Genomic DNA, 21,845 nt, shown 5'->3' with positions numbered 1-21,845 from the left:
ATTAGAGGTTGCACTGACTAAACCTACAGACAGTAGCTTGTACATCTCGCGCAGATCGCACGCACACAGAATCATTCAGCGCGGAAATGTATTGTCAGCACTGTTCTGTGATTTCTCAGTAAAAGAGCTCAGAAACTGAAAAATTCTATCAATAACTAAATCCAACAGCTTTACTACAATATTACAACAATATTATTTGATCAAATAAATCAGCCTTGGTGAGAATAATAGGAAAATATATTTACAAATCTTACCAACCCCAAACTTCTGAACAGTAGTGTTATCTAAAAGTTCCTCAATATTGTGTTATGAGTGCTTCTTTGGTTTGGTGTCTTTAGGAAGAGCAGACACCGTTTTTCTCAAGCTGTAACCTAAAGGCAAGTCGACTGCTCGTACATGAGGGGGTGGATGTCACTGAGCAGCTGATGACAGTATCTTTTAGTACACTCTTTGACCTATGAATGTTTGGCTTGACAGCGTCTACTCTACACTGGCAGAGAGCAGGACCTCGTGCCTGTGTAACACCTTGCCTGCTCTCTATGAATTTAAATTGAAACGCTACAGCCCTTTTGAGCCACTGTTTCATGAATATTCAGGGAGGTTTACAGATGCTGATGGGTTTTTCTTTCCTCCATAGATGGGTCTTGCAACTGCTAACGGCCCATTTGGGCAGCAGTATGCACAGGGTTCGGTCCAGCAGATGTCCAGCGCTGGATTAAACGCTCAGATACAAAACAAGGCAGCTCTTCCCAACAGCCTCCAGCCCACCCTGAAGGGTGCTTCCAGCGTGCCAAATCTGGTGAGTAACCGTCAGTGTTCATTTTGACAGGCATTTTAGATTTAATCTTTATCTCGAGACGAAAATGCTTAATAGTCTTGGTCACATTTTATTCATTTGAGTCTTTCGTAGTTTTAATCGATGAAAAGTCATTGCATTTGTCAACTTTTAGTCATTAATTTGTCAAATTGCAGTTACCAACATTTATATTGGTAGCTATTTTATGTGTAGACTTCAGACATTAATAGTCATTAATTCTTCTCTCTTTAAACCAAATCAATTAAGCTTATGAGAAATTTGAATCAAGGATTGAATTTGGAAAAACTTGAATAAATTACAACAATTTTAATTTTTGGGCGAACTATCCCTTTAACAGTGAGTTAACTTAAAAAATTATAGTTGTTCATATATAATGTATATAATTTTTTAAAAAGCAGAGTAAGACAAACAGGAGAGAGAAACAAATTCAGCTCCTTTTCCAGATACAGTAGGTTTACTTAACATATCTATTTAACATCTCTTGTTGGTTAAAATTAATGACATGGATAGGTAGCCTACTTAATTAGGAATGCTGTCCCTTTAAGACGAAAGTAATACTGACACGCGTTCAGTTTTCACCCACCTGTTTGCGTTCACTTAATCCATAATCCGGCTTATAAGAGATACTCTACATGATGGACATTTGGACTGTTGTGTGTGTATTTGAGCGCTGAGAACTGATCGCGCGCTGTATATGTGAACTGAAGACGAGGAGCGTGAGCGCAAGAGAGCATCACCATCAGCGCGATTCCACCTATTCCACTTTCACTAACTTTCATAAAACACAACGAATTGTGACTCCAGAGAAAAATGGGACATTTGGTCACCTTACCCCTTCTGGTGCTGAGGCCATTGTTTCAGATCGCTAGCTCGCATTTTTTTGGCCTATCCATCCACTGCGGCTGCCATACTGAGACTAGATATGCAAACGCCTCTTATCCAATTGCGAATGTGATTTCAATGATAGGGACGCACATTTTGAAATACAAAACAGTAGCCTGTAGGATGTATTTTGAATATCCGGTAGTCCTCAAATAACATTATAGTCACGTCTTTTTAACGAAGACGCGGCATAAATTTCATCAGTTTTTATCATCCGATATTAGTTTTAGCTCGTCAATGTCTCGTCTTTTTGTTAAAAATGTTTGTTATCGAACATCGGTAGCCCTCCACAGCTGGCTCCGGTTCAGTCCAGAACACTTCAGGCCTCTCTCATCTCTTCGTCACACATCTATTCAGCAGCTATGTGACAGAATATGATGCAAAGAGTGGATAAACTGGATAAATTAAGTCTAAAATTATTGTTTGAATGGTCATATTTGAAAATTGACCTAAACTGCTCCGGCATTGTGTAATAAGGTCAACACAGTATATTTATTTTAATCTGCTTTATTTCCTTCCTTTTCTTTTTTTAACTGAAAAGTCTGAATATTTTTTTATTTATTTATTTTTTTTATTAAAGGATGCATAAATACGTTAATTGATTTCTGAAGGATTATATGACTGAAGACTGGTGTTTTGAGCATTGCGTCACAAGAATGAATTAGATTTTAAAATATGTTCAAATTAAAAACAGGTATTTTAAATTGCAATAATATTTCTCAGTATTTCTGTTGTGGCTGGATGTTTACAAATAAGAAATGTTATAACAATTCTGTGTTGTTGAAGCCAAGAGGACAGAGCACATTGTTTTGATTAAGGCGTAAAATGGATGCTTAACCACTACTTCACAGCCTCTCGTGGCTTGAGGCTTTATCTAACCCACTGAGAATATTTAGAAAGATTTGTTTCTTTATATAATAACAACTGAAATGGAACTTGTATCTAATCGAAACTCTTCCCTCCAGCTGCAGCAGCAGGTGCCCTCGGTGGGCATGGTCCCGGGACAGGGGGTGTCGACGGGCCCTACGGCCGACCCGGAGAAGCGCAAACTGATCCAGCAGCAGCTGGTCCTGCTGCTTCACGCCCACAAGTGCCAGCGGCGAGAGCAGGCCAACGGTGACGTGCGCGCCTGCGCCCTGCCCCACTGCCGCACCATGAAGAACGTCCTCAACCACATGACCCACTGCCAGGCGGGGAAATCCTGCCAAGGTGAGAGGCAGAATGAGACCAGTTATGTTAATGTATAACTGGACTCCGGCACTTTACCCCAAGCTCTGAATTTTATAGAAGTCATGGTCATGTGCCATCTCTGAGTCGATCTGAAAGTGCCTCCGTCTCTCTTTGTCCATATTTCGGTGGTGACTGTACATCTCAGTGTTGTTAAACTGTCTGGCCGGGCACTCAGGCTTCATGTAAACTTGGGAAGTCACTCGTGGCTCTTGCGGTCTCACTGTCTAAGTATGAAGGAGTCTGGAACGTCGAAACCCCTTTTATTCCTTGACATGATTTCAATTGGGCAGAGTGTTTTATTATGGTGAAAAACATATGTCAAGAGTATTACGTCTGATTTATTAGTTATGCTTGTTAAGATGAGCATGATTATTTATATCTCTCTTGAATACTTGGCTTACACTGCAGGAGGGACCTTAATATCATCACCCATTTTGCACATTTCCACAGCAGAAACCGAGATGGAAAAACTGTTTAAATAACCAAGTTGCTTCCATTATAATCAACCACACTACATTGGAATTGACACACATTAGTTCTATTTCTGTATATCTGTGTTGTTTTGCACAGAAGCTCTCGTCAATTTGTTTAAACTAATACGATTTTAAATTACAAATATAATGTGAATAGTTTACTTTTGATTGTTAGTTGATAAAACGGTTAATACAAACTTAATGACGGCCCAGTAACATGGAAAACAGTTATCTACTTTCAAACTTGTTCCCTTTCTTTTTGAAATTCACTGTTTTTTATTATGTTGAAATCAGCCACAAATCTGAGGAAGTTGTTTTTATGTGAATGGGCATCTGAAGGGTACTGTCTGTCTTTAGAAATCTTTAGACTGTATTAGGCAGCTCAACTCAACACTGCTTTGTGTACGGGTGTGTGAATGCTCAGTTTTGTAATCTGTAATGATTTTTTTCTCCGTTTCCACAGTGGCTCACTGCGCCTCCTCTAGACAGATCATCTCGCACTGGAAGAACTGCACCCGGCACGACTGCCCCGTCTGTCTGCCCCTGAAAAACGCCAGCGACAAGAGAAACCAGCAGCGTAAGCCACACTCTCATTTAAAATAAACCACCTTCACCGATACATTCTCTGCATGAGTGTATTTTCATAGATCAAGGTTATACTTCATGCTACTGCATGGCAACACTGAATATAAAACAAACAAACAAATAAAGTTCCTAGCACTATGGTGTGATTTAATTAGTACAGTTAATGATTGAATCTCACTAATAACTAAATATTTTGCACAAATGTTTAGTCTCTTATTAGGGCCATTGAGTTTTTTTTTTTTTTGCTGTTTGATAAATGCAAAGAAAATGAAAATCATCCTTTCTGCCCTGATACACAAAATCGACTGTTTTAAAAGTATAGAAACATCTACATTAATGATTTAAATATATGAACTATAATGGGTTTGTTACTCTACTGATTGTGTGTTGAGATGCGGGGTGCGTTCAGATTGAGTGCTGCCATCTGTAGGTCGTGTGAGCAGCTCTGAGTGTGAAAGCAGGAGACCAGCAGTGGATTCCGGCAGGCAGCGGGACTGTAATCTGACACTGCGGGGGAGGGGCTCCACCTCTGGTTTTTCACAGGGGGGCGGGACACACAGAGCTCCCGCTCTCTGATTGGACAGCCGGTCACTGACTCGTTTAAATGCCCCTGAAGTGGCAACAGAAGCACGCTCTCTCAGTGTCTCATGCAGTCCTGTTCTCTGCCGCTGCTCGAAAGTGCCCTGTGTTTGCAAAATGGCTATTCCACTTCAGTTGCGTCTGTTTCCAGATCAAGTGGAATTACTGCAAGATTGCAATTATTCTGAATAGAAATAATTCTTGAAATGCATTTATTACGTTTCAAGGCAAGACAACCCATATGACTAGGATAAATTAACTGATAGATATCACTATACTTCCCCAGTTGATTGATTGCATTAAGATTTATAGACTCTTATTTAGTACTACATATTTTCTTAAATGTTGTTTTAAATTTTTTCATTATTTATGCACTAATTTTGCATATAATTCCAGAACATAAATCTAAACAATGGATAACGCAAGGTTCAAAGTTGTTTTATTTAGTGGACAAATTGAAGTTTGAGAGGGGATTTTGGATAATCTCTCTTTTATCAAAAATAAAAAGCTCCGCAAAAACCTTTGGAATATATGAATAAAAGTTGTTTGATTCAACCAAAAAATTTTCTATTTGCAGCGATGCTGAGCTCTCCTAACACTGGCATGCAGGCTCCGCTGGGCCCTGTGGGTGCGACTCAGACTGCTGCGCCCTCCATCAGCAGCGGCACGCACATAGACCCCAGCTCTATGCAGCGGGCGTACGCTGCACTCGGCCTCCCGTACGGGAACCAGCCGGCTGGGCAGACGCAGGTCGCAGGACAGCAGACCCAGCAGCAGCAGATGCGCTCCATGCCTGCACTAGGTATCAACTTCAGTTTGCAAGGAAATCTAAAAAGTGTTTTTAGAGGAAGAGCTGAATATTTATTGCGAACAATACAACGTTCCATGTTCATTATTGACCTTGAAAGCTGCTTTCATTCTGTAACTTCATCTTGCATCATATTGATTACTGTGAGCCATTTACTAAACATGCACACAAGTGCATCAAAATTTTATTGCATAATTATATTTGCTAAATGCAATTTATCAAATATCTTCAAACATGCCCACAAGTGCATCAGAATATTTTTATACATAATTGCATTCAGTGCAATTTATCAAATATCTTTAAGCATGCGCAAGTGCATCACAATCTTTATTGCGTAATTAGATTTGCTAAATGCATGGGTAACGATCAAAGATCTTTGATCAAAGATCAAAATTGGTGCATCATTGTCTATAAACGATCAATTTAATTGCATCTGCTGTGAGTATGGATAGAAACATCATGCTGCTCCTCATATTGTGTATGCATGTGTAACCCCTGTCTGGTTTCTTACAACATCTTCAGGCACTAACCAGATGAACATGGGTGGTAACGGTATGAATGATCAGACGAACCTTCACACCGATTCCTCTCTCCCCTCATCCCTCAACAAGTGAGTCTCTTCACCTTCACCCCTCACTTTTAACCTCTTACACACACAGAGCAGATCGGGAAGTGCTCATCTGTAGAGTCCAGCAATGTAACAGAGCAAATAATGTCATTGTAGAATGATTTTACAGCAATTCTGTATCAATAAGTGGTTGAATATGAAATTCTGAGATGATAAAAGGGAATAATATTTTAAAAACAAACAAATCGATTTTTGTATTTGGCTTGATTTTGAGCGAAATGGTGTCACTCCATTACATTCTTTACATTCATTGCTTGAACAGTGTATGTTTTCGGGAAGGCAAAACTTGAGAACTAATGTTGTAATCCTGCTCCCACAGTCAGATGATGCCTGATGGGTCGAACATGGGCGGCACGGGGAACCTGCCCACAGCTGCGCCGCTGTCAATGCCTGGCATGAAGAAGCCCTGGCACGAGCACGTCACTCAGGACTTGAGGAATCACCTAGTGCACAAGCTGTGAGTTGAGGAAGTCTTTGTATTTCAAAATCACCATTTGTCAAGGGCAGTTCTCTTAACCCTGCATTTCCCTACAGAGTTCAAGCCATATTCCCGACCCCAGACCCTGCAGCACTGAAGGACAGACGCATGGAGAACTTGGTCGCTTATGCGCGTAAGGTGGAAGGGGACATGTACGAGTCTGCCAACAGCAGGGTAAAGCGCACAAAACTTCTTGCTACATCTTAACCTTCTTTCAGGATGGTGTTTTGTGACTGTGAGAATGCACCAGGTGGCTCATGTTTTTATATTTTGTGTCCAGGATGAGTATTACCACTTTCTGGCTGAGAAGATCTATAAGATCCAGAAGGAGCTGGAGGAGAAGAGAAAGTCCAGGCTGTCGAAGCCCCAAATGGGCGCTCAGGGTCCTCAGCAGCCTGGCCTTCCCCAGCCCAACACTATGGGACCTGGACAAGCCATCCGGCCTCCGAGTTAGTGGCTTTGTTTTTTTAATGCTTTGACTTTCTTGTTCTTAGATTTCCTTGGCTGCTTTCTTGATTAGCTGCTTAAAACATGCCTTATTTCCTCAGATGGACCTGTTCCTATGTCCAATGTGCCAAACCAGTTGATGGCCCGGATGCAGGTCCCTCAAGGTATGGTTTTTCCTTCTGTATACATGTATACACTACTGTTCAAAAGGTTGAGGTAGTTAAGTTTCGAAAAAAAATGTATCTAATGCTCAAAATGTCAATTTATTTGACTAAAACTACAGTAACAACAGTAATATTGTGAAATATTATTACCATTTAAAACAACGGTTTCTGTTTTAATGTATTTTAAAATGTAATTTATTTATTTGATGCAAAGATGAATTTTCAGCATCATTATTCGAGTCTTTAATGTCTTTCTCAAAATCTCACTGACTTTAACAGTTCTTCATTCTTCTATATTTTCTGTGATTTCTTTTTGGCAGAATGTAATAACGTAATTTCTGAAAACAGCAGACTTTATGAAATTTTATCAAGTGAACGCATAGGGTCAACCTTAATTGATTAATTTATGTCAATATTATCAAAAATGAAAATGATTTGCACTCTGTCATATTACAGAAATGAAATCGGTTGTGAATGCCATTTCATGTTGGCTTGAGTAGGATAAAAGCAGTCGGGCAGGTCGTACTGGTAGCCCAGGAATTACTCTGAAGCTTCAATCTCCCATTGAACAGAAAATCTCTTTACCTTCTTTTAATGTGTTTTTCAGGGATGGGCCAGTTCAACCCCGTGACCATGCAGAACATGCAGATGTCCCAGTCACCGGTGGGAGCTCCTCGGGCTGCGTCCCCCATGACCCACCCCCCTCAGATGGGCATGGGTAACGTTCCAGCGGTGAGCAGCAAGAAGTGATTCCAGATTGATGCCAGTTTTGGAATTTTATATTTTAAAACACTGCATATTTAGTCAGATTGAAATGTTTTCTCAGAGCCATTTTGGATTTGTATTCACAAAAACAGGCTTGTTTCACTAGAAAGTAAACTTATGAATAGCTTTATCATTCATGTTGTCAAAATTGGTTTTTAAGACAAAAACATACTTCTGTGTCTCAATGCTGATTTATCTTCATTCTTTTGCAGATGAGCATGTCTCCTTCCAGGATGCAACAGGCACCAGCAATGATGGGAGGCCATGTTGGCAACATGGTGAGCCAGACGCAAAACCAGAACCAGTTCATGAACCAGACGTTCCCAGCCTCAGGCGGGGGCATGAATATGAATGTAAACCTGGCTCAGCAGTCGGGACAGACTGTCCCACAGGTGAGGAGTCAGAATTGTCATGCCTTTAGTACGGTTTCATTGTTCGTGGTGTTACTTGGGTGTTAATAAGAGATGTTTCACCACCACAAACGCTTTTTGTCTTCCTGTCATAGAGTGCATTAGTGCCTGCCCACTTTTTCAGCGGCATTGCTTCTGGAAGGGTTTTTTCCATTCATCTTTTCTTTATAGATATTAAAAATCTAAAACTAAACTTAAAAATCTAAAACTAAATTTACTACATTAATTTGAAGTAAAAAGAATGTAAAACTCAAACAGAAACACAAAGTTACAAGACTGGGTACTTATCGACTTGAAAGAGGGAAAGAACTGCAATCCCAAAATTAAAATGGAGAAATATAAAAATATTTAAAGTGGTTACATATATTTCATAAGTTCAAAATATGCATAATTGTATACAAATATGTAAAAAAAAACTGAGAGCATAGGAAGACCGATTGGATTGCGTCATTAGCGGGTGCTTATTTTTTTTTTTATAGGTTGAAATGATGCAGTCTGATGGGTTCAACAAAAGCATATACCAGTGATTAACATCCTCTGGGCTCACATTAGTTCTGTCTTTAAAGGTTTATGAGTTACTGTTAAAACCAGTCCTCCTGTAGAGAAAACGAATGGAGTTTTTAGCTCCGGAACCTGACTGTTGCACTCTGTTGTAGTTTGTTGTACTGTGTATGAGTTGGTATTCCCTGCATCTCTCCTCTGCAGCAGCAGCAGAACGCTAACCTGACCCTGAATCCTGTGGGCCCTCTGGGCACCCCGTCCACCCTGTGCTCCACCCCTCCTCCGCCCTCCGCCTCCACCCCGTCAGCTACCGCTAACCTACAGCCACTCCAGACCCAGCCTTCCACGCCGGCCTCAGCCGGGGGCCACGTCACGCCCACCCACATCCCCAGCGGCTTGCCCCGCCCTCCCTCAGCCCTGGGCTCCTCCCCTGCCCACTCCCAGCCGCTCACGCCCCTGCAGCCCCAGCCCGAGCCCTCCCTGCAGATGCAGCAGCCCACCTCTGTGCAAGCGCAGCAGCCCCGCACTCCGGTGAGGATCGCCATGAAAACACAGCCTCGATAACAGCTGTATGCCATGATACCCTTAACTCATGTCCTTCCTCGTTTTTCTGTCCGTTAGCTCTCTCAGATGGCCGCTAGTATTGATAGAGTTCCTACGCCAGCATCCGTGGCCGAGACCCACTCCCAGCAAGCTTTGCCCCCCGACTACCCTGCTGCCGAACACAAAACTGAGCATCAAGAAGACGAGCAGGAGTTTGAATCTGGGAAAAAGCAGCTTGATGTCAAGATGGAGGTGTGACTTAAACTTAAAAAGGGCTTAGAAATTGTGTTTCTTGAATGTTTTGCACTACCGTTCAAAAGTAAGAAAATACTGAATTCATATTAGTAAGAAATTACTGTTAATATTAGTAAGAAATGTTATTCAAGGAGACATTAAATTGATCAAAAGTTACAACAAAGACATTACAAAAGATTTACATTTTAAACAAGTGCTGTTCATTTGAACTTTCTGGTCATTCATTTCATTCTAAGGATTCAGTGTGACTAATAAACACACGACTACGACAATAAAAAATTTAAATGCTGCTCCATCTGAAAGCACGTGATGATGATTTACTGCTGATTACAGAACCGGCTTTAAACACTCGACTGACATTATAAAGTGAATTTGGAGTGAAAACATTTTATGAAATGTGGTATTTTCATGTGCTTTCAGATGGAGCAGCATTTACTACAAAGAGCCATAGTTCACTAAAAAGCTACGAAAACAGCTGTCATTGTCATGAAGAATTTCTTGAATTTCATAATCGCGCAGTAATATCTTCTGCAATTTTTTTTGCGTAACTTGTCAGTGAACTATGGCTCTGTGTAGTAAATGCTGCTCCATCTGAAAGCACGTGATGATGATTTACTGCTGAATACAGAACCTTCTTTACTAACAAAATGCGCATGACAATCACATTTGATTAATTGTGCAGCCCTAATCATGTGACATGATAATGATGCTGACAATTCAGCTTTGCATCACAGGAATGAATGACATTTTAAATATATATACAAATAGAAAACTTGAATTGAATTGTGATAATATTTCAAGTTTTTTTTTTTTATTGTATTTTTGATCAAAAACATGCAGCCTCGTGAGCAGAAGAGACTTCTTTCAAAAACAAAATATTACAGACACCAAACTTTTGAACGGCTCTGTATTTCTTTGCACTATAGTTTTCTTGATTTTTCATTCTTTTGAAGATATGCATAGTCTCTCAATGTAATATTGACACTTATTATTGCATTTATTTGTTGAAACTGTTTTGGCTTGCTAGCTGTAATGCCAATTTTTAACACTTTTCATTCTGTAGTTTCCTGACTAACTCCTTGAGTCACGTTTCCTCGTGACTCAAGTCTAATGACACAGTCTTTATTAAACATCTAAACATAAATCATATTGATCTTTAGGATGACGATGTCAAACCTCCTCAAGTAAAAGAGCAGCCAGAGTCTGTAGAACCGAAACAAGAACCGATGGAAACTGAGGAGAAGAAACCAGAGATAAAGACCGAGCCGAAAGAGGAGGACGTGTCCAGCAACGCAGCATCCAGTCAATCTGCCCAGTCGCGCAAGAAAAGTATAAACAATATTCTGAAAACATTTATACTGCATTTAGTAATATCTGCAACTTGTTTAATCACATAACATCATAATTTTTTACAGTTTTCAAGCCGGAGGAGCTCAGACAGGCGCTGATGCCAACACTAGAAGCTCTGTATCGTCAAGACCCAGAGTCCTTGCCCTTCCGCCAGCCGGTGGATCCCGCTCTACTGGGCATCCCGGTAAATCCCATACACCTATTTATTGGGCTAATATTTTATTTATTTATATCTTTAAATGCTCTAAATATATGAAATCAGCCCTGCATCCTCTAAAACAAAAACACAGATTTTGTCTAGTATTAGCCAGTTACTGCTACCGAGTTCAATAATATAAATAAAAACTTTGATTGTTAAAATGTTATTTTTTTCTTTTCCCAGGACTACTTTGACATTGTAAAGAACCCAATCGATCTTTCCACCATCAAGAGGAAGCTGGACACGGGGCAGTACCAGGAGCCCTGGCAGTATGTTGACGACATCTGGCTGATGTTCAACAACGCCTGGCTCTACAACCGCAAAACATCTCGAGTGTACAAGTACTGCTCGAAGCTGTCCGAGGTGTTCGAGCAGGAAATTGACCCCGTCATGCAAGGTCTGGGATACTGCTGTGGACGCAAGGTGAGAACCTGAGCTTCTTCATCCAGGAAAAGAGTGGTTAGCTTGATGAATCCTCCATATGAGCTCGAGTTCAGCATATCTAGATATTTTTTTTATTTTATTTAAAGATACATTTTTTAAATAAAAACTTATTTTATTTATTTTGAGTGTTGTAGGAAACACATTTGGTTTTAAAAGCATTTAATTATATATAAAATAAATACATAAAAATGTTTTGGCTAATTTCAATTCATTTTGGTGAAATGCAAAAAAAATAGTAAAACGTCCGACTAGAAATAAAAACAGGAAATATACAGGTACTGGTCATATAATTAGAATATAATCAAAAAGTTGATTTCACTAATTCCTTTCAAAAAGTTAAATTTGTATATTACATTCATTCATTACATACAGACTGATATATTTCAAACTTTTAGAACATTACTTAAGACCAATACAAAAAAGGATTTTTAGAAATCTTGGCCAACTGAAAAGTATGAACATGAAAAGTATGAGCATGTACAGCACTCCAGTTGCAGTTACAGTTGGGGCTCCTTTTGCCTGAATTACTGCAGCAATGCGGCGTGGCATGGAGTCGATCAGTCTGTACCACATAACTTTGGACCACTCAGCAGCAGTCCAGTCCTTTTTGAAGCGGGACGCTTCTGACGCTGTCTGTTGTTCAAGAGTGGATTGACACAAGGAATGTGACAGCTGAAACCCATGTCTTGCATACGTCTGTGTGTAGTAATTCTTGAAGCACTGACTCCAGCTGCAGTCCACTCTGTTTGTGAATCTCCCCCACATTTTTGAATGGGTTTTGTTTCACAATCCTCTCCAGGGTGTGGTTATCCCTATTGCTTGTACACTTTTTTTCTATTACATCTTTTCCTTCCCTTTGCCTCTCTTTTAATGTGCTTGTACACAGAGCTCTGTGAACAGCCAGCTTCTTTTGCAATGACCTTTTGTGTCTTGCCCTCCTTGTGCAAGGTGTCAATGGTCGTCTTTTGTACAACTATCAAGTCAGCAGTCTTGCCCATGATTGTGTAGTCTACAGAACTAGACTGAGAGACAATTTAAAGGCTTTGCAGGTGTTTTGAGTTAATTGGCTGATTAGAGTGTGGCACCAGGTGTCTTCAATATTGAACCTTTTCACACTATTTAAATTTTCTGAGATACTGAATTTGGGATTTTCCTTAGTTGTCTGTTATAATCATCAAAATTAAAAGAAATAAACATTTGAAATATATCAGTCTGTGTGTAATGAATGAATGTAATATACAAGTTTGTCTTTTTGAATGGAATTAGTGAAATACTTTCTCATGATATTCTAATTATATGACCAGCACCTGTAAATATAAAGCAAATTTTAAAGATTACTAAATGCTATAGTAGGTATGTAATAAAAAAGAACTAAAATATCACTGGTGTAGTCCGTGTTTAATAAGTTGCTCTTAAAAAAATTTCATTTTCTCTGTCTCCACAGTACGAGTTTTCACCTCAGACGCTCTGCTGCTATGGCAAACAGCTCTGTACTATCTCCAGAGACGGCACATACTATAGCTACCAAAACAGGTAACCAATTGCTTGATCAGTGGTGTGAGAAATGAGAAGGGGATGAATGACTTTCCAAGTGGGACTGTGATGCACTGAGATCAGGCATGGGACGTTTAGCGCTCAGTTGACTCCATGTTGTTTGCACTTTATAAACGGAGTCATAAAAGCAAGTTCAAAGGTTAAGTGTCTTGCTCTAGGGTACAGTGTTAATACTTTGTGGGTCAATCGTTATGGGTTTTTGAATCTCTCAGTTTGCTTCAGAGTGAAGCTTTTCTTGTTATTACTTTATTTATTACTTATTACTTTATTAAATAATTTTAAAATATCACAATAGAAATATTTAATTTGTTTAGCAAATTTAGAATTTTCTTTAGTAACAGTAATAGTAGTAAATTACAGGTATTTTACAGTCATTTTAATCTATAATTACCATTTTTTAGTATTGTGTAGCCCTGCAGAATTCATTTTTAATTGTATTTTTAATCCGAAAACAAATCGCAATTAAATGTTTTCCCACAAATCCCCCAGCCTTAATTAAGTTATTACAGAAATTATGTGCCTGGAAGAGCTCAAGTGCTTCACCTTTTCCATAACTGGCATTAGTGCATGTTTCTCATTTCATCACATTGTCTTAGTTTCTGTTTCATGCCTTTAATTTGTTCCGAAAATCAATCAGAAAAGGCATGTGGTTACTTTCTAGTGCATGAAAGGACATACCATCCTGTAGCTATCCATCATTTTCTTTGATTTAACGCTCATTTGTGAGTTTGAATGCTAACCTGTGCTCTGCCTTGGCCTGTTTGCTGTGTGTCAATCTCTGTCCGACCCTGCGTTCTGCGCTCTTGTGCTGTGCTGCTCTCCGTGTGCCGGTTTGCCTGTGCTCTTGTGTGCTGGCTCCAGTTCACCCAAATATGGCCTTGTTGCCGACAGGTATCACTTCTGCGAGAAGTGCTTCAACGAGATTCAGGGCGACAGTGTCACCCTGGGAGACGACCCTGCACAGCCGCAGACGTAAGTATCTTCTGCCACCCAGAAGGCATTGAGGTTTTTCTTGGTTAAATTACAGTGTTTACACTCAAAACTGAGTTGTGCATGTATGAAGGTAGAATTTATCTTGTATGTGTTTCCGCAGTATGATATCAAAGGAGCAGTTTGAGAAGAAGAAAAATGACATGTTGGACCCTGAGCCGTAAGTTGTCATTTTAATGCTTGTAATATTTATTCGAATAGTATGTATACCAATGAATATGTATGCAAATACTTTGAAAGTGTGACAAAATATCCACTCTTATCAAAATAGGTTTTAACAACACTTTCTGTCTAACAGCTTTGTTGAATGTAAAGACTGTGGCCGGAAGATGCATCAGATCTGTGTACTACATTATGACGTCATTTGGCCATCAGGGTAAGTGTTTTATCTCGCTGTTCTCCTGAAGAGTTTAGCATGACATGATCCTACAGCTGCTTTGTTTGTGTCTCCTTCCTATTACAGTTTCATCTGTGACAACTGCCTGAAGAAGTCAGGGAAAACAAGAAAGGAAAACAAGTTTTCTGCTAAAAGTGAGTGCTTGCGAAGCGTCTTCTTGCTTGCCTCTCTGTGTCTTTCAGAGTGAAGTAACCCTCTGTGTTTTTCTGAGCAGGGCTACAGTGCACGAGACTGGGCTCATACATCGAGGACCGAGTGAACAAGTACTTGAAGAGGCAGAATCACCCTGAGGCCGGAGAGGTGTTTGTGCGGGTGGTCGCCAGCTCTGATAAGACCGTGGAGGTCAAACCTGGGATGAAATCTAGGTAACATCACAGAGAATGAATATGAATCGAGTAAAGTTATTCTATTGAAGTCATTTCAAAATGTATTTAGAAGTAAAATGGTTCAATTTTGAATTCATGTTGACAAAATCTGGCATGTACAAGCTGATTTTGCATCACATCATTTCTTTGCAGGTTTGTTGACTCAGGAGAGATGGTAGAAAGCTTTCCCTACAGAACCAAAGCACTTTTTGCATTTGAGGAGATTGACGGAGTGGATGTGTGTTTCTTCGGCATGCACGTCCAGGAATATGGATCTGAATGTCCCTTTCCTAACACCAGGTACCATGCAAATACAGATCAATGGAAAAAAAGTAACAAATTTCATCTTGAACAGGCTGTATTGACCAATTGTCATTTTACTCCTCTTTCCAGACGGGTATACATATCATATCTTGACAGTATTCACTTCTTCAAGCCTCGATTGCTAAGAACTGCAGTTTACCATGAAATACTCATTGGTTATTTGGAGTATGTTAAGAAACTAGGGTAAGTACCACCTTGAATTTGAACTATAGTATGTGTAATTGTATTTGGTCTTAAAACACTTGCTTTCTCCAATCACAGCTTTAAATGACAAGTCCACTATAAATAAGCCATTCATAAGTTATTTGCCTAACCAAAAACCAAATTAGGAAACTTATATCCTTATTTTTCACTTAACCATTAACACTTGCTTTTGTGATCTAATGGACCCTTTTCACAAGACTGTGATGGTGCGTTTAACGGTCATCAGCATCGTAAATCCTCAAGTGTTTTATATTTTACTTTTTTTTTTTTTTATTGGTAAATTTGTCTTTATCAGTCTCTCATTTTTATCCCAATTTTTTCTTTTTTTTTTTGAAAGTCATGAAGGTGGAGTTCTTTTGCTATTTGAGCAAATGGGAATGCGAATAATATATTAATAGTACTGTTGAATTAACCCAACTATGATGATTTCCACTGATGAGAAACTTGGAAATGTGAAAAAGGTCCATGGCGTTGGTAGGGTTATGCACTAATGGATTTGGTTTTTCCCACCTACAGCTATGTGACTGGTCATATCTGGGCCTGCCCACCTAGTGAAGGCGATGACTACATCTTCCACTGTCACCCTCCTGATCAGAAGATTCCCAAGCCTAAAAGACTGCAGGAGTGGTACCGCAAAATGCTGGACAAAGCCTTTGCAGAAAGAATCCTCCATGACTACAAGGTATGCCAATGCTGAATTTGTCTTTGAGGGATTTGCGGTCTGTTAGTTTTCATTGACAACAGGTTAACATCACACTGGCACACATATGACTCAAAAAATGACTCAATTGTGTTGTGCAGGACATATTTAAGCAGGCCACCGAGGACCGGCTTACAAGTGCCTATGAGCTGCCCTATTTTGAGGGTGATTTTTGGCCCAATGTTTTGGAGGAAAGCATCAAGGAGCTGGAGCAAGAGGAGGAGGAGAGGAAGAAGGAGGAGAATACAACCTCCTCTGAGATAACCGAGGTCAGTCAGAGAGCCAAATGCTGTGAACGAGTATTTAGTGTAGTCTGTAGCCATTTGATAAATGTCTTCCTTTACCACAGGGAACCCAAGCTGACAGCAAGAACGCCAAAAAGAAGAACAATAAAAAGACCAACAAAAATAAGAGCAGTGTGAGCCGCGCAAGCAAAAAGAAGCCTGGGATGCCGAATGTAGCTAATGATCTGTCCCAGAAGCTATATGCAACAATGGAGAAGCACAAAGAGGTCATCTGACTCATTAAATGTTTTGTTTTTTACCTGAATACCATTTGTTTTGCTCTAAATGTGCCAAGTGCTGACCGGAAACCCTCTCGTTTCTTAAATTCCAGGTCTTCTTCGTGATCCACCTGCATGCTGGTCCACTGATCAATAGCTTGCCTCCAATAATGGATCCAGACCCGATGCTGACCTGCGATCTGATGGATGGCCGTGATGCCTTCCTGACACTGGCCAGGGACAAACACTGGGAGTTCAGTTCCCTACGCCGCTGCAAATGGAGCAGTATGTGCATGCTGGTGGAGCTACACAATCAGGGCCAAGACAGATTTGTGTACACTTGCAACGAATGCAAGCACCACGTAGAGACACGCTGGCATTGCACCGTTTGCGAGGTCAGTCTTCTCTTTGGGCAGCAGTCAAGTCTCTTGCCTTCGTTTGCTCCCATTGTTTGTTTTTTAAAAACTGATATTGCTACTGTTTTATCGCCAATTTATCAAGATCTAAGGTTTAAACTAGTAGGTTGTAGGTTTAAACCTCTCAAGGAGCAAACCTTCCTTGACAGCTGTGTCTCCACCTGTAAATACATCACCAATCTCCAGATATGCAGCAGTAAATTAACATATGATGTGATTGATATGATTATCCCAAAAAATATCTGAAATATCTGAAATCTGATTTCTTTCAGGACTTTGATCTATGTATTAACTGCTACAACGCCAAGGGCCATGAGCACCAAATGGTGAAGTGGGGTTTGGGCCTGGACGATGACAGCAACAACCAGGGCGGTGAAGCCAACAAGAGCCCACAGGAGAGTCGACGCCTCAGCATCCAACGCTGCATCCAGTCGCTGGTGCATGCCTGCCAGTGCCGCAATGCCAACTGCTCTCTGCCATCTTGTCAGAAGATGAAGAGAGTGGTGCAACACACCAAGGGCTGCAAGCGCAAGACCAACGGAGGCTGCCCCGTTTGCAAGCAACTCATTGCGTTGTGCTGCTACCATGCCAAGCACTGCCAGGAAAACAAGTGCCCCGTGCCCTTCTGTCTCAACATCAAGCACAAGCTGCGGCAGCAGCAGATTCAGCAGCGGCTGCAGCAGGCGCAGATGATGCGCCGGCGCATGGCACTCATGCAGGGCAGAGGAATTCCGCCCAGTCTGCCCTCCCCAACTACCTCAGGAGGTCCGGGGACGCCCAACTCTCAGCAGCTACAGCAGCCTAATACGCCTCAGACCTCGCAGGCATTAGCCAACCAGCCCCAGCAGACGCATCAGAATGTGGCTGCAATGGCGCAACCATTCCCCAACCAACCATCTACGCCCGGGTCGCAGGGTAAGTCAGGCCCGCAGTCCTCTCCTCTGCCCCAGCAGCAGTCTCCCCTGCCCATGCAGCCTCAACAGCAGCCGCAGCCCTCTCCGCAGCAGCAGCAGGCTTTGAAGGTTGCAAAACAAATAGAGATGATGACCAAAGTTCAGCAGCAGCAACAACAACAACAACAGCAGCAGCAGCAGCAAGGCTACAGGATGAGTGTGAATGGCATGCAGATGAACCAGCCTCGCATGATGACTCCCATGCAGATGATGGCCCCTCGTGGCCCTCAGATGGTTCAGAACATGCAGCCTGGCCAGTGGCCAACTGGGATGCAAGGGTCCATGCAGAATCCGCAGGCACCTCTGCCGCAGCAAGTGCCACCACAGCAAATGGCCATGGCCCCGCAGCAGTCTCAGGTAGTGCAGACGCCTCAACAGGCGCAAATGATGCAGCGCGCCATGATGCAGCAGCAACAGCAGCAGCAGCCTCGGCAGATGCAGGCCGTCATGCCTCCCCAGCAGGCACAACCACAGGCCCCGCAACAACAAGGCATGCAGCAAAGAGGGGTGGCCAGCAGCATTGCTCCAGGAGCGCTGCAGGACCTGCTGCGCACATTAAAATCACCAAGTTCCCCTCAGCAGCAGCAGCAGGTGCTCAACATTCTCAAATCGAACCCACATCTCATGGCGGCGTTTATCAAACAGCGGACGGCAAAGTACCAAGCCAGCCAACCGCAGCAGCAGAACCCGCAGGCCATGCTCGCAGGTCAGCCGGGAATGCAGAACATGGCTGCGATGCAAACTGGCCCCGTGCAGAGAGCCGTCATGCCGCCGCAGCAGCCCCAGCCAGCTGCAACCCAAGCCGTGGCTGCCCTCGGACCCCAGGGACAAATGATGAACGCTGCACACAACGGAAACCAGCAGCTGTTCCGCCGGCAACTAATGCGCATGCAGCAGCAGCAACAGCAGCAACAACAACAACAGGGAGTGATGCCTCCAGCACAAGGGAGATTTCCGCAACCTCAAGGTGCGCCCAGTTACTCGCAAATCCGCATGCAGCAGCAGATGGCCATGCAGGGAGGCGCTGGGCCCATGGGTCAGATGCCGCCCATGGGTCAGATGGGCCAGCCTGGAATGAGCATGGATGCCCAGCAAAACATGCTGCAACAGCGCATGCTTCAGCAGCAGCAGCAGCAACAACAACAGCAGCAGCAGCAACAGATGCTAAAGCAGCAAATGGGATCGCCGGCTCAGGCCGCTTCCATGAGTCCCCAACCCCACATGCTTGCAGGACAGCCACAGGGAGCTCACTTACCCGGACAGGCTATGGCCAATGCACTGGGCAACCAAGTGAGGTCACCTGCACCCGTGCAATCACCCCGCCCCCCGTCCCAACAGCCGCCACATTCCAGCCCATCCCCGCGCATGCAGCCCCAGCCCTCGCCCCTGCACTCCGGCGTGTCCCACCCCAGCCTGGCGGGACCCATGCCAGGCCACATGGACCAGGCTCACCTGTGCACACCCGAACAGAGTGCAATGCTTCCGCAGCTGAACACGCCAAACCGTGGAGGGCACCCCAACGACATGAGTATGGTTGGGGACACATCGGGAGACACGTTAGAGAAGTTTGTCGAGGGATTGTAGCATTAAGAGACGTTCTTTTTGAGGACAGAGGTGTGTTTTCTACACAGGAAATTAGACAAAATAAACTGTAATAGGTTTACACAACCAATGGACTGCTTTTTCTTCCCAGTTAGAGGGATTGAAATTACTGTGTAAAGAGCAGAATCACAAAGGGTATTTTTGTGGCAGGGTTGTTGGACCGGCCGATATGCAGTCCAGTTCTACAAATTACATTTTTAATTGTTTTCGTTGTTTTGTTTTGTTTTTCGGGGAGGGGGTTACTTTGAGCTTATTGACTTTTTAAATGGAATATCTCAAGGCAAAATATTTGATTTTATTATTGAAGACTTTCGTTTTGTATGTTTGCAAACTGAAATGCGTTTTCTTTTTCTTTTTTTTGGGCGTGTGTGTGCGTGTTAAGGGACTGTAAGATACTCTGTGTGGAATTAGGATCAGGAGCAATCCTCATTCCTGTCTGATACGTATTCACATTAACCAGGTTTGGAAAAGGAACGCACCGCCTTTTTCTCTCCAAACTGTGGAGTTTGTACAGAGGACCTGTATTCATTTGTACAGAAAGGAGCTTGGCTACTGCGCACACACGAACATGCGAGCAAATTGTGAAAGTTGCTCTTATTTTTCAAGGTGCCCAAATGCGTTAATTTATTGGCCTGGATTCAGTAGTTGTCTCTTAAGATGTAGGAAGATGTTCCTGTTTTTCTCGTTTGATCTCTGAAACATCAATGATGTCCCCTCCACCTCGCGTATGAGGCCGGAGCTTCTTCTGACTGCTGATTTGTTCAAAGAGTTCTTCAGTCAACCTCTTATGTTTTTCTCCTCATGAAACTTGAATTGAAGGTGAACGATTCTTTAATGTAAATCATGCAGCTTGATGACATACTGTAAATAAAAGGAAAAAAAGATTGAGATCGCTGTATAAACTGGTTAAGAACTTGTTTCGTACTTATATACCATATTGTTAAATAAACTGTGTGCAACAGACACGACCATTGTGGTGACTTGGTTTGCGTTTTTTTCACAATTCTGATTTGAGGTAATATGCATGGGTTTTAAACTAACACCTGACTGTTTTCACATAAATCTTAAAATAATTTCACAGTTCGTTCTTTGATCTAGAAAGGGCAGTGTATGATTTTTCTTTCTTTTTCATTTCGGATTCACTTTATCTAATGGAGAAGTTGAATGTACCAGAACATTACATTTGAAATGCAATTATCAAATGTGCAACAGAAGTTCAACTATCCATCTTCAGCCTGAGATTGGAGTGTGTGCTCACCACTGGCTTCACTGCACCTTCTGGTGCCTGAAAGGTGCCACTGCAGTTCAGAGCCCCTGTTTTGCAGTTCACCATTTCTGAGCACACTGCATGTTTCGTTTTAGGTTTGGATGTGATTGAATTTATAGGAGGTGCATCTTTTTTCTTCTTCTTTTGCATGAGTCTGCTCTAAATCTTGGACTGCAGGTAATCAATCTCGTTTCGACCAATGATTGGAAGTGTGGTGCTTAATGATTAGCAATTTAGCCAAAAAAAAAAAAAAGAGTAAATGTTTGTCAAAATTTTGCATGTTTATAGTTGTGTGTTTTTTGTGAAACTGCAAGTGCTCTATTGCAAGCTCCACGCGCACTGGAGAGAGAAACCCCGCTATGAGCGATCCTGAGCAAGAGACGACTAACAAGCACAAACAACTACAGCTCAAAAACTAAATATGGTTGTTTCTCCTGCTGAGTGCTTAATCCGATTTAGAGGAATTACACTTGCAATTTTTCATTAAACCCACATATTGTGTACGTGGCTTGTTAAATGCACTGACCATCACTTTTCTGCACACTACCAGAAACTGAAGTAGCCTACATGTCTTCACTTATTCGAAAATCTATTTGTCTTGTGGAAACTGCACAGAAAACGGTGCGTTTAAATTCAAGAGCCTCTGCCTCTGGCTGTTTTTACTAATTAGTAACTTTACTGATAATCGTTGGAAAGTCAGTTTAACATAAAAACATATATATATAAGGCATCCAATATTACTTGGTGTGCTGCAATTTTGACGACTTGTATTATAATTGTGAATTTGGTTCTCATAATTATGACATGTTTCAATAGGTTCTGATTTTCGAAAGCATGTTTATGTCGGGACCTGGGCTTCTGATGTCGTTTTGGTCAAACCCCATCATCTGACGCTCAGTTCTGTGTAGATAACAGCTGTGAGAAGTCAAACATTCCAGCTATTGCTTCGTAAATGATCTTAAAGTGACCCCTGTATGTCTTTTGGATGTAAATGCCGTTTTTAAATGCATGTG

The 21,845-nt window shown here is 41.8% G+C and overlaps 1 protein-coding gene across 2 annotated transcripts in view; it reads left to right on the top strand.

The window, feature by feature from the left end:
- Positions 1–20,533, top strand: part of crebbpb (CREB binding protein b) — a 49,827-nt gene extending 29,294 nt beyond the window's left edge. The window contains exons 3-31 of one of the 2 annotated variants that reach the window (XM_059561199.1): positions 638–799; positions 2,665–2,908; positions 3,866–3,979; positions 5,144–5,368; positions 5,897–5,984; positions 6,322–6,459; positions 6,537–6,654; positions 6,761–6,929; positions 7,029–7,091; positions 7,699–7,823; positions 8,069–8,248; positions 8,972–9,298; positions 9,389–9,562; positions 10,726–10,894; positions 10,981–11,099; positions 11,298–11,537; positions 13,003–13,091; positions 14,004–14,084; positions 14,206–14,262; positions 14,401–14,478; positions 14,566–14,633; positions 14,714–14,864; positions 15,018–15,164; positions 15,258–15,371; positions 15,909–16,074; positions 16,194–16,361; positions 16,442–16,603; positions 16,708–16,989; positions 17,283–20,533. In XM_059561199.1, coding sequence (XP_059417182.1) covers positions 638–799; positions 2,665–2,908; positions 3,866–3,979; positions 5,144–5,368; positions 5,897–5,984; positions 6,322–6,459; positions 6,537–6,654; positions 6,761–6,929; positions 7,029–7,091; positions 7,699–7,823; positions 8,069–8,248; positions 8,972–9,298; positions 9,389–9,562; positions 10,726–10,894; positions 10,981–11,099; positions 11,298–11,537; positions 13,003–13,091; positions 14,004–14,084; positions 14,206–14,262; positions 14,401–14,478; positions 14,566–14,633; positions 14,714–14,864; positions 15,018–15,164; positions 15,258–15,371; positions 15,909–16,074; positions 16,194–16,361; positions 16,442–16,603; positions 16,708–16,989; positions 17,283–19,547 — 6,483 coding nt within the window. In that variant the 3' untranslated portion in view covers positions 19,548–20,533. Of the gene's footprint in view, positions 1–637; positions 800–2,664; positions 2,909–3,865; positions 3,980–5,143; positions 5,369–5,896; positions 5,985–6,321; positions 6,460–6,536; positions 6,655–6,760; positions 6,930–7,028; positions 7,092–7,698; positions 7,824–8,068; positions 8,249–8,971; positions 9,299–9,388; positions 9,563–10,725; positions 10,895–10,980; positions 11,100–11,297; positions 11,538–13,002; positions 13,092–13,973; positions 14,085–14,205; positions 14,263–14,400; positions 14,479–14,565; positions 14,634–14,713; positions 14,865–15,017; positions 15,165–15,257; positions 15,372–15,908; positions 16,075–16,193; positions 16,362–16,441; positions 16,604–16,707; positions 16,990–17,282 lie in introns of both variants that reach the window. The other variant, XM_059561193.1, reaches the window with a different exon arrangement.
- The last annotated feature ends 1,312 nt before the right edge of the window (positions 20,534–21,845 follow it).

This window comes from Carassius carassius, chromosome 1 (assembly GCF_963082965.1).
Source record: "Carassius carassius chromosome 1, fCarCar2.1, whole genome shotgun sequence".
In the NCBI taxonomy this organism is placed as follows: Eukaryota; Metazoa; Chordata; class Actinopteri; order Cypriniformes; family Cyprinidae; genus Carassius; species Carassius carassius.
This window is presented reverse-complemented; position numbering and strand designations above follow the sequence as displayed.